General features: G+C 43.9%; 1 protein-coding gene and 1 long non-coding RNA gene across 4 annotated transcripts in view; one reads left to right on the top strand and one right to left on the bottom strand.

Annotated features, from left to right (window-relative positions):
- On the bottom strand, window positions 1–14,370 carry LOC142044848 (uncharacterized). Of its 3 annotated transcripts, none has more exons than XR_012654439.1 (8): window positions 14,216–14,370; window positions 13,886–14,008; window positions 10,724–10,758; window positions 8,149–8,289; window positions 7,276–7,501; window positions 6,177–6,283; window positions 3,071–3,237; window positions 1–1,062 (listed from the first exon to the last, which is right to left on the bottom strand). It is a non-coding gene; the product is annotated as an uncharacterized LOC142044848 (long non-coding RNA). The 3 variants fall into 3 exon arrangements; XR_012654438.1 differs by having other exon boundaries at window positions 1–1,032; XR_012654440.1 differs by lacking the exons at window positions 13,886–14,008; window positions 14,216–14,370 and adding an exon at window positions 12,216–12,602 and having other exon boundaries at window positions 1–1,032.
- UBN2 (ubinuclein 2) overlaps window positions 12,989–16,228 on the top strand; it is a 57,623-nt gene continuing 54,383 nt past the window's right edge. The window contains exon 1 of the mRNA XM_075057766.1: window positions 12,989–13,504. Within this exon, the coding sequence (XP_074913867.1) occupies window positions 13,037–13,504 (468 nt within the window). The 5' untranslated portion in view covers window positions 12,989–13,036. The remainder of the gene's footprint in view (window positions 13,505–16,228) is intronic.

Here is a 16,228-nt window from a genome sequence, read left to right as displayed (position 1 = left end):
GAACCAGAAAAGTGCTGAAATATTGGTGTTCATTCTACCTTAGAAATACGTTCTAAGAACATTCTCCACTGTTTAATCTGAGATCATATTCAAAGAACAGATGTGTGGATAGAAGTTGCCTTAGCTGATACAGAAAGGGAAGTTTAAATAAAGAATTTTAAAAGCTGTTTCTCAGGTAGAGTTAACAAAATTTTATCCCTGCCCATTTCTGTATTTCCCTGAGCTGTGGAAATTTAAGGTGTCAAGGTGCTCTAAATAGGACAGCTAGGAGTGAAGGTAGATGTGGAGAAAAACAACAACAAAAGTGACCTATACAGAACAAGCAGGCAGTGAAGAATGCATGTGCAGAGTCAGGGAATCAGGTAAATTTATTGGGCTGGGAGTAAGTGAATATAAAATTGAAACAGTGGCATTTAAGATAATGTAGTAGAAGAGAGACTAAGGCAGAAAGAAATTGCTGCATCATTAGAATTTCAAGGAAGAGTATGGAAAATACAGTTATTTCTTATACTCTGGTTGTGGAAAATAAGCTATAGAGAATACACAGAAGGTACTGTGCTAGGAATCATACCATTAATAGTGACCAGCAGAGAAAGCCAAACCTGAAACAGCATGTACCTGCTTTTAGTTGGGCGCTGACCCATTCCTGGCAGATAAGAAAGATGACCTTTAATTAAACTGAGTAATACCTGAACAGCATTTATGCCAACAACATCTAAGTGAATTACACTGCAGAGGAGGACATCTATCCTGTCTGTTGCTGCAAGTGAGTTCCAGGATAACACCTGCTTTGGCCAGCATCAGAACCGATCCAATATAGCAGCAACCCTCTTGGATTAATTCTGGAGTCCAGCATATAACTTCTAAGCGTAGTAACAGCTGGAGCCAAGTAACATACTAAACTGGAGGTGGCAAGTTCATTGTGAAGGAAAAGTCACGTCATGTTCCAACTCTGTGGACTGTAGCAGGCGTTTAGGTAGATGTGGTTCTCTCAGCTTGAAGATTCCTCATTGATCTTCATAAGAAAGTTGTCTAAAGTTGAATAAGGAATTTGGCCATTAGCTAGTAAGACACAAAATAAACAATTACATATATAGCTGTTGCTTCATGTAGCTTCACTATATGGGAGCTGTACATACATTGAGGAATGCACCTGGTCTTTGCTCATTGGTTTACTCCTCAACCAAATTTTCCCTGTATGATCTCTAGAAGTAATTTCCAGTCACTCTTTTTTGAGTTTCATTTCCAGCCTTCCCTCTCCTCATTTCATCTAATCATATGATGACTAAGTAGATAATTGCATGAAAGTGCCACCAGTAACCATTGAAATCAAGTCATTAATCAACTACTAGATAATATGGCCTGACCCTACATAGTGCAAAATGGTAGATCTCATCGGCTCATCTGTGTGATGAGTCCTATAACTAACTTGAATTTCCATAAAAATATCTGCCAGAAGAACTTGAGGGTCTTAATTTGAAGATGGATAATGAAAAATCCATAGTTTCACTTTGCAGTTTGTTCAAATGGTTAAATCGCCTTTGCTCTTTTAGGAATTGTACCTTAATTCTAAATCCAGCTTGTTTGGCCTTGTTTTCTAATATTTGATTCTTCCAATGTTCATCTTTGCTGTTAGTCACTAAAGCCTAGTATTCTTTATTTTGGTTTGGTTTTTTTGGTGGGGTTTTTTTTCATCTTTAGGTATGCATAAACTGCAAGCAAGTCACCTCTATCTGTATGAAAGACAGCATCCCTTGTAAGAGTATTTTCCAGGCTGGAAAGCTGGCCATCAGTTTGTCAACAGAGTTTTTTAAAAAACATGGCTATGTAGCACTGGGCATAATTTATCACTGTATTTAGCATTAGAATGTGGTCCTCCATACCACGGCTTACTATTCTCCTACATGTATACTCAAAGACTACCTTCACCCTTTTTGCCATATTATTACAGGGGGAACTTGCATTAAATTGCTTCTTGACCACGATGTGACTTCTAGAGTTTTTCCAGAACTGGTATTTTCCAGGATACAGTCTACCCTTTGGAGGAGACGCCTTACCTTTAGCTCTACAACAAATACACATTTTGTTCAAATGGGCTCAGTTTTCTGGCCTATGCAGATCACTCTGTGCAACTACCTTATCCTCACTAATTACTAGTCTGTTTCTCTGCAGCCTTTTCTTAGTGCTGTTTTATATCTATGTCTGAATCATTAAAGGATATGTTGGATCTTCCGTCCTTCTAGGACCCTACTAAAGGAAACCCCCAAGACATTCTATTAATGATGACTGATGGCTACTTTTCATCATTTGTCAATCTCAGCTTATTTAACATGTACCTTATGGATACTGTAGTACATTATTCTTTTAAATCAGGTATATGACATTCAAAACATATGTATTGTGTTTGTATAACTGCAATATTGTTGTATTCAGCTACACTTGTAAAAGATTGGTGTCATGGGAGCTAATACTTCCCATTCATTCTTTATTAGATGAAGCTTACAGCATCCCAGAAAGATTGATGGAGCCCAGTTGTTCAAGGCTGCTTGCAGAATTTGAAACTTTTTTCTTTGCCCTGTAATTACGTTTAGAAGTCACACCCCAAAAGCTTACTTTTGACTTTGTAGAGTTTAAACTTTCATTTGGAACAAATAAAACAGGCATTTCACATCTCTGGGCAAGGGACAGTTCCTAAATTACTTTCAGGTCTTGCTTAATTGACAAATTACACTAGCATCTATTGATAGATTTAAAAATAAAAATCTATATTTAGTAAGAGCTGTGACTTTTGAGAAGACTCACTGTATTCCTCAAATAAAAAGAGAACTTCTGTTTCGGTTCATGCTTACGCATGGTATTGTGCTTAATTGCTCCACATTACATTACTTTTAGTAATTCTTTAAGAGACTTTAATATAATGAATGCAGTAAAATAAGTAATGGTCTTTTAAAAATCTTTTTACAACTAGGTCTTCAGGAACCTGGGAGTTATTTTGACAGGAAATATGCTATGGGATAGTTTGTAGCAGTCCTCAGATACAGCTAAATGTAACTGAAAAGTGGGATACTACCTATGCTGTTGTCTCTGAGTTGCACTGTCATGGACCTAGGACCTGCATTGCTTTTTTGGAGTCTTCACACCACACTTTAAGCTGGCCTGTAACTAGGGAAGAGTGGTGAGCCGCAGACTCCACCATCTGTTCCTTGATCACCGTAAGCAACTTCCATGTGGTCAGTTCTGTGAAAAAACCACACATAACAATGCAGAATTATATAATATACAATAACATATTTTAAGAATACATATAATAATGTTGAGATGGTTTATGTCACGTAGAAAAGAACCATGCTTCAATTCTAACAGTTACATTGTGCATTCTAACAGCTACAATTTTCTTTGATGATTTTGTCCTTCTTAAGCATGATGGGAACGTTATGCCTGTCTACTCTAAAGCTACTGGTAACCTTTTTCTTGCCTCACATCAGTGGGTGAGGCCATTATATGGGTAGTCCTTATGCAACAAAACACAATGTCTTACTCTGCAGAGCTGGTGAATTAATTTGTATCACATAAAGTAAATGTATGTCTTGAAAATCAATCCACGTATGATAGCTGTGTCGAAGAAAACTTTAGGAAAATTAAATTACAAAAACTGATAAACCAGGTCTTAAACTGCCTGGTATATTCCCAATGCCAATGATTATCATAATCTTGCTATTCTACAAGTTCAATCTTACTTTTGTCCGACTTACTCATGATGCCACATTTGCTGAACTTAGTAATCACTGAACACTGAACAAACTGGGAAGCTATTTACTTATATAAAACAATGGTGGTTTTGCCCATCATTTAAAGGCAGAATAGCTATTTTCAGGCCGCACCAAAGTAATTTCTGAGGCAAGCTTTACAAGACTTCCCCCTCAGTTTAGCTAGTTATTACCAAGCAGGTTCTATTGCTGTGTCTGCTTTTCATTTCTTCCCTACCGAGTGTTTTCCTTCCCATCGATCCACTAACATTGTTAGCAATTAATATGTATAATATGATTGAAATAACCAGGAAGCTGCTAAAGTCCTGTGTGCAGCCCCCATCAGTTAATATTTAAAATAGGAAAACAGTAACTAGACATGCTTTAGGTTTTAGGAATGAACTGCTAGACAATGGGGCTTTATGTTTATGTCAGAAAAGGTAATGGATTGTGGTCTGATCAACAAACCTTGAAGAACTGCTTGGAACTGCCAAGATGAGGGAAGAAGTAGGTAAAAGGTAATTCCTACAGCGGGAAGTCATGACCACCGACTCACTGACCACCTACTCAAATGATACCACCTACTCAAAAGAAGACAATGAAGGAAGAAGACAGAGTCTGTGTTCTAATTTACATGAGGGGCAAAGAAAGAACCAATCATTAAGGAAAATGACAATGAATACATATTAGTTAAGTGTATAATTATGAGGATTTTTGAGACAAAGGGGGTGCTGTCTTGAGACAGACACCCATTCATGCGCATCAATGAAATGAGTTTGAAAATACCTCGACTCTGTGTGTTATTGATTGCACACCAGGTAAACGAACACAGACAACAACGTGACTGCCCTTTCAGGACCACCACGAAGTACTGCCCAAAGTAGTGCTGTTCTCCACATCTCTCTTCTTCCCCTTGCTCCACCTCTGCTCTTTACTTGCTTCCCTCTGCTTCAAAGGCATTCAAGGCAAGATTTGTTCAGTTTTGTAAAATATGCTAAGTCCTATGGAGGACTAGAAATCAGCACGACGCTAAGAAGTAACTCAGTCTCTTAAAATGGTGAGGAAGTATTCAGATAAGTACACAATAGAAGTTAAATCTGACTGTACAACTACTTATCAATGTAAGGGGGAATTCTTGTAAGGCCAGGAAAATTACATTTGAAATAGAGCTGTCATACAGAAAATGTAGCTTGTTTTCACAAGCTTTTCTGCTGTGTAGCATCCACCCTATTCTTAAAATCATCACTGCTATTGCTGCTATTCTACACTTGTTTTAATATGCTCAAAAATCCTTTAATTTCTTATGTCTTCTCAAAATACAACTTGAGGTAGTAAGAAAACAGTTTAATAAAATTCCGTTTGTCTATTTAAATTATTAATGTATGGAAAATAGTTTTTCATAAGTAATTTTTCAGATGCTATTTTTAATGCTGTGGCAACTCAAAAGCAGCTTTGTGTTGAATCTGCAAGCTCAATATGTAGTTAATTCTTGGTGATGAATATGTGCTTTGCTTTTTGAAGGCAATTTGGCTTGGAAATCATGGAAGTATGAAAATGCTGAATGGCACATGCAAAGTACACTTCTGACTATTCTGATCGTAAGCTTGTATGAATGTTAAAAATGTAGTAATTTGTTTATGCAATCACCCTCAGCTGTCTTGTGATAATGTGCACTTATTTAGATGTAGAACTTTTATATAAGTAAAAGCAGTTTCCAAACTGCTGAGAGGCATTGGAAAAAAAATGGTTAGGAAATTGGAGTTTTTGTAAGATCAGTCTGAAAGTCAAAGGAGGAACTAGAGAAAAAAATAGAAGAAAATTTCTCCAAGGTCACAGCCAAATATTATATGTCTTTATGATTCCTAGAAGGTTGCTTTGCAATTTTCATCTGTATTATAGGTAATTCTCCTTTTTGGGAAGGTGAACATTGCTTGACAGTTGTTTCCCAAAGAGTAACTATACTAATTTTTAATATATAACAGTATTTAATAAATAGATTTATGATAATTATGAAAATATTTGCATTTCACTAAACCCCAGAAAACATCAGAGTGGCAAGTGACCCAGGCTAGTCTGGCCTGCAGTCTGACTGGCTCCGTTTTCATGGGCACTAAGAGTGTTTGTCTTGTCCTAGGTCAGCGCTCACAAGAGAAACCAACGCTCAGCAAGAGCAAATCTATGGCACATTAGCTTTTGTATTGCTGAGAATTACTTCCAGACCCTTCTACCTCATTAAACAGCATTACTACTGCTTTTAGTGTAGAAATTTCCATTCAAGCTGAGAATTCCCTACATGGCCAATCCTTCTTATGCCTGTTACAGGTGGGTGGGGTAGCTATTTGAAATTGTGACTCCTATATTCTTGTGTGGTTTTAATTACTATTGGAAGAATAAAACCAGCAGACAACAATACAGAGATAAGACAATAACCTGACTCCAGAGTTTCAGACAAGCTGGTAATCTTCGGCTGCCTCCGGGGGTGCTGGCCTGATGGAACAGGCTTTTCATCAGAGATAAGCAACCCATGCTGCAAGTAGCTTTAAAGAAATGGTGCAAATGAGGAAAAAAGTAAGGGACAGCTCCCCAGAGCACATAATCCCTCTCAATCTCTGTAAATATCTAGGTGTTTTTACACTGTTAAATGAGCAGGTGTGAATCATAAAGAGCTACCATTAAGGCAATCTGTTCTTTCCAAAGGCAGCTCCTCTTCAATTTTAAACTCAGATTAAGTACGGTTTAAGTGACATTGCTAATCACAATCAACACACGACAGGCAGATGCTCCTCAGTTTAAGTTTCTTCACCAGTTTGTTGAATTCTGCTCCCTTTTTATACATTTGTACTTTTAACAAAAAAAGCTTTTTTGTGTGTGTGTGTGTGTGTTACTGGGTTACTGCTCTACAAAATCTCTTCTGTGTTTATTTCTGATGTACCCCTTCTTGCTATTCTTTACATCTAGAAGAAGATTCCAGGATTTAAACTAAAAGATTATTTTATCTTTGGTAATTCGGTGGGTTTAATTTTCTCGTGACCACTTAAAAGGTATATAATTTTTTTGCCTCTATTTCTTCCTCCTTCTTAGAAAAGTAAAGGTTAAACCTGCAAGGAGGAATTTCCCAGTGATTTTTAGACCTCAAACTATTTGTCACTGCTTGGCAGAGAAAGCCTTTCAGATGCTGACATTTGCAAATTAATTTCAGTTAAGACACAGAGTCCACACACCGCTTCACCTAGAAACATCACTACTGGAGAAGTTTACAGCTTATTTGTCAACCTCAACTGAGTTCACCCTTAACATTAGGAAAGCTTAAAGACCAAAGTTGCATGCTTGCTCCAGCAAGAAATCTTGACACTGGAAGCAGAAGCAATTATTAACAGTTAAGTAAAAAATAAGATGTAAGTAGAAAAGTGTTGTTACCTTGTTAGTTACAATTGACTTTGCTACCATTATCTGAGGGAATACATTACCCACGTTCTGCTTGGTAAATGCACCAATTTAAGAGCTGATGTTTAATGTCTTAATATCTTACCTTCTCTCCAGGATTGAAAGATTGAAAGCTGTTCCCAACAGCAGCTGCTTCATGCAGCTTGCTCTTCCTTGGCCAAGATGCAGATCTTTCCATTTTCTCTCATCCCTTTTTCTTCCAAACCTTCCATTCCATGTAAACTCAGCACTTGAGGCTTTGAATTTTCTCTGAGGTTCCTTTAAGTTAACAATCTTATTCCATTTATTAGCTTAAAGAATGTTACAATGTTCTGTAGAGCATAAAAATCACCAGTCATACAGAAGTTGTATCAGTTTTGAAGTTCTCATTGAGAAATTGCAGGTGAACAGCACAGATGATACATAACACCCCCACCTTTGGTTGAGGAATTCACACTGCCATGACATACTGTAAATCCCTTTACTTTTCTAGCATGAAGACTTGCCCTGGTTTCTAGCTTATTTTTAATGTGAGATAAAAGCCAACATTCTGTTTTCATCAGCTACCTACCAGATACCTAGTAGTGCCATTTATGCCATCCTGGCACACAACACAGTATTGGAAGACCATTCCTCATTTCAAGAAGTGAACAAAAGATACATCTAAATCTACTTCTAAGGTAAAACGTGTTCCCAGTTACAGGAGCAGCAACTACCTTTTGCATAAAAAATGCTGCTAGTCTTAAAACTTCCTATTGTCATTGAAACCTTGAACTTTTGATCAGGTTTGTTCAAAGCTTTTCTTGAAAGGAGTCCAGTGTCTCATAGGCTCAAACTTTCATTCTCCAAGAAGTAAGGTTTGGCCAGTTCACGGAGAGCAATATACCAACATATGGGATAAAGTTCACACTCATGGTTCCTCTGCCTTGAAATTTTCATAAATGAGTATTACTGCCCTGGTAAAGTATATCCTAATTACCTGAAGCTAATGCACTCTTTCTAGTCCCAACATCTGGCATTTCTCTGCCTGCTTACAGTCCTTCTGAACCACTGTTTACTTCACTGAATAGAGTACTTTGGATGTGGCAGAGCAGCTGGTAATAACTCCAAGTACATGTGCCTGAGGAGAGAAAGCTAGAGGTATATACTGCAGGAAACAGTATTTTTAATTAAAAGGGTAAAAAAAAAAAAAAAAGATGAGGGTGAAGGATCCTGTAGATAAAAGAAATTAGTTTTCCAAATGGTTTGCAGGGCATTGGTGCTTGGTTTTGGAAAGAGAGGGGGGTTTTAATTCCTTGATTCTGGATCTAGCAGGAAGCAACCTAGTAAAACTGTACAAGGGGAGACAAGGTCAAAAAAAAGCACACTTGAACTCAGAGAACCTCATTAAATAGAACACCAGCAATGCCAGCCACGTTGTTGGTGCAGTGGATTATTGTGATGCTGCAGCAGTGCTAGTGAAAGCTACACAAACACCATCCTACCTGCAGCTGTACCATCTCCTGACATAGCAATGAATGTTGCAGCTGCTGTGGCAGCAGTTTCAGCAAAAGGACCAGGAGGATCAACAAGATGCCTGGTTGTAACATAAGAAACCAAGATACCAGGAGGATATAGTGAAGAAGCAACCCATGGAAAATGAGGATAATCTCACAAAAAAACAAAGCCCAAATCTGGCAGAAGTATCTCGGAGACATTTGCGTGGCTGAGATCTGACTGGCACAGGCATGAGCTGGCTACCAATGTAGCTCCTGCCTCAGTGTAGGTCCCAGTGCTCACCTGAAGCAAAGCAGAAGACAAACTGCCATCCCATGCCACCTAAGCTTGCATGGGGAAACATATTATTCATACAAGCAGACCACATTTTCCCCCGCATTCCCATCCTAGGGCAACAGCCTCACAGTTCATGGAAGTAAAGTATTCAGCCTTTGAAACTGACAGCGAGCTTCCCGGAGATAGGCACAACTGATCGTAAGGACAGCTCTGCCTTCTGGTGGGACCCTGGGCCTGTGGCCCAGTGGAAGCTGTACAGGCAGAACAGCAGCTTCCATTAGGTCCAGGAGAGACGCTAGCACTGCTCTGGAACGAAACCGGGTACGGCTCTGACTCTAGCACAACGAACAACAACAGCCCAAAAGGAAGAGAGAGTGCTGGAGGTTTGTCTCCCAGACGGAGGAGCCATCCCAGGGCAGAGCAGGAGGATCCCACCTGCACCAGGGTAGAGGCCTCTGGTGGCTTACTGGGCTGTCACCGTTGTTTTCTGTGTTTGAAACAAAGTCGGGTCAAGAAACTTCTACTCACCAATGTGGCTGTAGCACCTGTAGTTCTGAGCATCCACTTTGTACGATCTGCTCATACCGGCTTTCACCAATGAAATAAAAAGCAGCTTCAAGTTCTCCTTAAAATTATTCTCTCTCTGCCGTTGTTACATTTTTTTTAAACTCTTAATGTACCTCTTTCAAGAGACACTTTCGTTATTAAGTGTCCTTCAGATAACATACAAAAAGAAGGAATCTGTACTCTATGTTGGACTATTTTACCATGAGAGAAAGCAAAATCATTGGCAAAACATGTCTAATTACTTATTAAAATTTTTTTTGGTATTTATTTTGTGTTCCACTGACAAGTGCAGCACATTATACTATATACAAACAATACCTGAGACAGAGCTTAATGCCAAAGAACAAAACAGGTAGCAGAACAGAAAAACAATGATGAAAAAAATACAAATCTAACCCCTCTTTAAACTATTTGATATGGCACAAGCCTGTAACTCTTCTCGTGTATTCAAAACTAAATTCCTGGAGAACTTAAGATCTAGTGGATTTGGTTTGTTTCTTGGGAGTCTTTCCTGAGTGCTTCCAGTATCTTAGACCAAATGTAATAACATATTCCAGTAACTGCTATGCTTGGATCTGCTGCCAAGTTTCTTTCTGATTTAGTTCAGATACTCAGATCCAGAGCAAACTGTCTTTGGTAACTTCACTTTAAATTCAGAGATCCAGAACTACTGTTTGTCTAGTTGCATAAACAAATGTTGAGCCTCATAAAAAAAGATGTGTGCTCCAAGACGCTCAGAGGTTAGATAACATAGAAATATGAGGGTTTATTTGTCTAATTAAACTCCCAGAAGAGAGAGAGGAAGAGGGGTATATAAACAAACCAGTAAGTATCTACAAAAAACTTAGATGTGAAAGGTTGCTTCTACTAACTATCAAAGTCTGCAATCTCATAACTTAGAGCAAATGGCTGCCTGAAACTATTTCCAAGAACTACTTCTGTTTTTCTCTGTAACCCTATCATGGGGCAGATGAGTTATTCCTATCCAGCTTATTTTTTTCCTACTTAAAAAGCATGTTAAAAATCTGACCAGGACGTGCTTCCAGGTGTATCTACACTACAACCAAGATAACTTAAAGTACTGAATTAAGATAGTTGCAAAACTAATTTTCTTGTGGAGTACCTGTCCTATGTTCATTACTTCTGAATACATATCTTAGGGGACGAAAGACAGAACTGAGTTTTAAGTTGGATAGTTAAAATGCACAGCTTACCTTCACCCCTTTCCACGGCTATGGCCAAGTATTACCTGCAAACAAAAATTGTTTTATTCCTGTTGTACTTATTTCAATGTCTAGTCTTCCATCTGGTAATTGAAAACAAGCATTCAGCAGAGCTGCGGAAGAGCCCATGATTTCCATGTAAGACTTTGCTGAGCAATAAATTGCTCTTTTGCTGAGAAAATGTCCTTTTCTACCATCACAAGGTTTAATGACATAGACTGCATAGAAACTCTGATGAGAACTAGAATCCTCCTGGCAGGACCTGCAGGTCTGGAGTTTAGCAGTACTCACTCAGTTTGAATCCAGAAATACATTGCCTATTATGTGTATCATCAGACAGCTGTATGAAATTCTCAACAGAAGAACAAGTGAGATTTCAAAATAATTTTATTATGATGCTGCAAGTAAAAATGTATTTGAGGAATACCTCTACTGAGCTTGCTAGTCATACTAGAATATGCAAGGTTTTAAGATAAAGCAAGTCCCTTTATAAAGCTCAACAAAGCCTTTCGAGCTTCAAAAGGAGACAGCCTACGCTTCTGAGATCAGGTCAGTCATTCTACCGACTTCCTGCTGCAAGCAGTATTCTGGAATGTCCTCCATTCCCTGTTAGTGAAATCATAACTTTCAATAACACCGTTCTAGTGTCACGGATCTTCTCTGGAGTCTAGATGAAGGTAAGCAGTCAAGTCAAAAGACTGCATATGCAACGAGAGGAAAACATCAAGCCCTGTGATGAATGCAGTCTGGAAAGTGGAGTAATGTGCTGCACAGAATGGTCTGCTATAATTATCCGAAATAATACACATACGTAAATTGCTTGGTTTGCATAACACGAGTACATGTTTAAAAAGAGAACAAAACCCCTCCTACTTAGTATTTCTGAGGCTAATAAAAAAGCAAAAAGTGATAACGTCTTCCTCTCTGCTCCAATGAAGCTGGTGAATACAATGCACACGAAGATGTTCACAGTTTCCTGAAACTTAGCAGCGCCTTCGTGGCACGCCTCCGTCGGAAGTACCGGCCATCAGTCTGTCAGAGCAGGTGGTGACGGACCGAGACACTTGCCCTGTTCGCAGGCAGCTCTTGCTCACGAAGCAAGTTTTGCTGCTGAGGCCCTGCCTTCCTCACGTTGTTGTCCCCTGTCGAGAGGGCAACTCTTCCTCACCGCCCCCCCCTCCCCCAACTGCTCCCCACAACCACAACTGGTAAGCTACAGACCAGGCATGGCGGCAGAACAAGCTGCCTCTGCCCAGAGGACAGCCTGGCAGCCAGAGCAGCGTCTGCTCTTCTGCAGAAGCAGGCTGGCCTCAACCCTGTACGGAGCGATTTCGCCAAACCCCGATCTTCTCGGCTGATCCAGCTGCGCCTCAGCACAGCGCGTGCTGCCGCCGCCCTTGCAGCCCGCAAACAGTCGGTCTCCCCCGCAGCTGGACCCTCGACCGCGTCTGGGACCGAGGGGCGTTTTGTTCTGGTGACTGACCTACAGCTGCGGGACTCAAGAGGCCCTCACGGCGCCTTCCTCTCCGCGGGCCCGGCAGCCATCCCACGCCGCCCCGAGAGGACGACCCTTGCGCGGCCCCGTCAACAACACCCGCTGCCGCCGGCGGGGGGGGGCGGGGGGGCAGCCCCGGTCCCGCCGAGGGCTCCCGCCCGGGCCGGGGGGGCCCGTTCCTCCCCTCCCGCCTCAGCGGGGCCGCGCTCCAGGGGAGGGGAGATCCCCGCCGAAGCCGCTCCCCTGGCGCCAACGGTCGCCCCCGGGCAGCCGCGAGGCGGAGGCGCAGCCGCCATTGCCCCGCGACGGCGTGCCGGCGGGCGGGGGCGCCCCGCGCGGCTCGGGGCGGCCGGGAGGGCGGCGGGCGGCCCGGCGGGCCGCGGGCCCTTTAAGGCGCCGACGGCAGGCGGCGTGCACATCGCCAAGGCAACTAGGGGCGGGCGCCGGCGGCCGCGCTGACGTCGGAGGGAAGCTGAGCAATAACAACCGCGACGCGGGGCGGCGCGCCGGCGTCGGCGTCCGCGGTGCGCCTGCGCGGCCTGCGGGCCTGCTTCTATTTATGTGGGGGGGCGCCAAGATGGCGGGGGCGGAGGCGGCGAGGAGAACGTAGGGGGGCAGCTCCGACCGGGCGGCGGAGGGGGGGGGGAGGGGAGAGGGAGGAGGAGGCGGAGGAGGCGGAGTTGTCGCCGCCGCCGCCGCCGCCGCCGCCGGCGGGAGGGAGCGCGGAGAGCGGTGTCACCGTAGCGCGCGAGGCGGGGGCCGGCGGGCGGGGGGGGGGGGGGCGGCGGCGGAGGAGGAGGAGGAGGAGGATGGCGGAGCCGCGCCGGGTGCCGTTCATTAGCCTGTCACCCGTGAGGCGCCGCGAGGGCGAGAGCCCGGCGCTGGAGCGGGAGCCGGCGGGCCGCGAGCCCGAGCCGCCGCCGGCGGGCCGCGAGGCGCCGCCGTTGGCGCCGCCGGAGCCGCCGCACGAGCTCTGCCGGCCGGAGCCGCCGCCGCCGCCCCGCGAGAGCGCCGCCCGCCTGGAGCCGCCCCGTGAGACCGGCCGGCCCGAGCAGCAGCCGCAGCGGGAGCCCCCCCGGCCCGAGCCGCCGCCGCTGCCGCCGCCGCAGCTACCGCCGCCGCCGCCGCGCCAGAGCAGCCGGCAGGAGCCGCCGCCGCCGCAGGAGGCGCTCCCGCTCCGCCAGACGGTCCGCCTGGAAGTGGTGCTGAAGGACCCCACCGAGGAGGGCTGCGTGGAGTTCAGCTACCCGGAGCTGCTGCTGTGCGGGGACTCGCGGGTACGGGACCTCCTCTCCCCCCTCCCCCCCTTCTCCCTTCGCCCCTTCCCGTCCCCTCGCCGAGGTGGGCCCCGCCGCGCTTCCTCCTCCTCCTCCTCTTCCTCCCTCCCGGCGGGTAGCTGCCCGCGTCCCTGGCCTCGCCGATAACGTTATCGGTCGCCCCTTGCTGCGCGGGGTGGTCCCGGCCCGGCGGGGCGGCGCCGCGGAGGGAAGTCCGCCGGCCTGGCCGTAGCTCCGGGCTCCTCCTGGTGCTGAGGCTGCGCCTCTGCCCGTGGGGGGGAAGGGGAGGCTCCGCGGTTGTCGTCCCTGCGCCGGCCGAGGGCTCCCGGCGTTTTCTGCGAGCAGGGCCGGGGGAGCGCCAGTGGCTTGTGCCCAGCTTACCCTAGCTCACCGTGCCTGCCTGGGGAGCGGTCCTGTTGCATCCCTCCACCCTTCCCGGGAGCTTTTTCCGGCAGCTGAACGAAACTGTTCCCGCGCCGGTCTGTTTTCTGGATAGGCTGTAGGCTGTGGGCAGGCAAATGAAGAGTTATTAGCCCGGCTGTGCTGCGAGCCTTGAGAAGCAGCGAAGTGAGCATTAGCAGACTTGGAGATGAGTTTCTGCAGTCTTTGGGGGGGGGTGGGCAGGGATGAATGAGAGTTAATGTTGTTGAAACTATAGCCTCACCTGTTAGGACTTCATTCAAGGGGGGGGAGGGGGGAGAAGGACTTTACCTTTTCTTATTCCTCCCAAGCGGAAGATATCTGGTACTCGAACTATTTTTGGTTTGTAAGGAGGAAAGCATGTGCAGACAACTTTAAGAAGCGAGCATCATTAGCCAATCAACAGGACCCAGTGTTCAAGTAGGAAGGAGAGATGCATGTCTTTAAGCTGGTCACACTTAAGCCACTCAGCTAGTTGAAGATACCACTGAAGTTGCACTTGATTTAAATAGTCATTGCTCCTCGTAATTCCGGCACACAGACAATTTTAGAGAAAGTTTACATCTTTTGGGGAAGGGCAGGGAGGCAGGAAGTAACTACTACTGAGAAGGTTGTGAAAGTTCTGGTGAGAAAAGCAAACCTCAAATACCAGTCCTAATATTGCCATTGGATTTTTACATCCAGCACAAACTCGAGAGTGGTTAAAACTTATGTTTTATGAACCCAAGTGGTTCTAGGTGATGGTGATGATGCTGTAACTATACTTAGCAGCCTGCTCACTTTTTGTTCTGTAGTAGCAGGGATGTGTACACACTAGATTGTGTTAAAATGCCGAAGACGGAAAAATCGATGACTGTGATTTTAATCCCTCTGAGATGATCTGATGCAAGTTAAAAGGTTCCTTCTGTTCATCCGGTCCTACAGCTGTTGTGGGCAAACACTGCCAGTTAGGACTCCTCTGAATTGGTGTAGCATAAGCACGCTGCTCTGTGAAGTGCCATCTTTCTCAGCAGTTCCTGTGTGAAGGTGAAAATTGTGTTAGTGTTTAGAAGTGGTTCAGTATGTGGAGGTTGACTTTGCCCTTTGGCAGTTCCCAGTTCCATAACTGCCTTTTTTTCTGTAGGTTGGTAATATGTTAATCATGTAATCGGGGGAAAATGGCTTTTTTTAGTAGTTTTGATGCAAATTCCATGTCTTCTGGGGGGGACCATTGATTGAGGGGATTTTTGGTACAATTAGGATCAGAGACTGCTTTTAAGATGGAAATAGTGATAGAAATACTTTATAAGAAATTGTGTATGTTTTTCAGCTCTCTGTAAGAGTCCCAATTGAAACTAAAGGATCATAATGGCCTGTCTGTTGCTGGACTGTGTGGAACAATCGGCTGATTATGTAAAATGGTGTCATAAATTGCGATTCTTTTAAAGGAATTTTGGACTTTCATTCTTGTTTAAAAACTGATGTGTACTTGGCCTGTCAGTTTAACTTTTTGCTTGCTATATGGTAGAAGCTGGAAAAGCTATTCTGATGTGGGAGGGAGGACTTAATCTTGTATTAATCAGCATGAAAAGAGAGGGGGGGGAAACATTTTATCCCACAATAAAATTAGTGCATGCTGGTTGCTTCATAGTTAAAGCAAATACAAGAGGGCAATTTGCTCTGCACAGTGCAGGAGTCTTAGGATGACAGAAGTCTTTTACCCTGGTATGTAACCTGTTCAAAGACCTAAAATAGAAAAAAGATGTGAAAGGAAAACTGATCCTGCTTGTGGAGTAGAATAGCTACGGTGATTTATACCAGTTAACGCAGCAGAGAAAACTACATTGTTAAAAAGAAGCTTGACCAAGAAATGTCTGCCCTTTATCACTTTTCTGCAGAATCTGAGATTTGTTCTTTCCAAGTAGGTAGTAGCTAGTCAGCAGTTAATGCTGTGGTTTCAAGTGGAGTTTTAGATTTCCAGATTTGTTGTTGTTTTAGTAATGATTCAGTTTAAAATGAACAGTTCATGTAAACTTAGCTATGCAAACTATTTTTGTAGGGTGAAGATAGATTGGGTTTTCTGAAAGCTATTGTTCACTCCTTATCCCTTATAAGAAGTTGCTCGACTTCCTTATAACTATTCCCATTAAAGTTCAACATCGCAAAATGAGGAGCTTGTCTTTCTAACTTGTAGTGTTGCTTGGAACTGGAGCAACCAAGAAAGGTTCTCCAGAGGCAGGCTGTTCTGGGAACTTCAAACATTGCTTTAATAGGTCTCTTAATGAAATGGTAGAGAATCCCAAAACTTGATAGGATGAGTGCAAA

This window comes from Buteo buteo, chromosome 26 (genome assembly GCF_964188355.1).
Source record: "Buteo buteo chromosome 26, bButBut1.hap1.1, whole genome shotgun sequence".
Classification (NCBI taxonomy): domain Eukaryota; kingdom Metazoa; phylum Chordata; class Aves; order Accipitriformes; family Accipitridae; genus Buteo; species Buteo buteo.
Note: the sequence above shows the minus strand (reverse complement) of the source record. Positions and strands in the feature narration are given on the sequence as shown.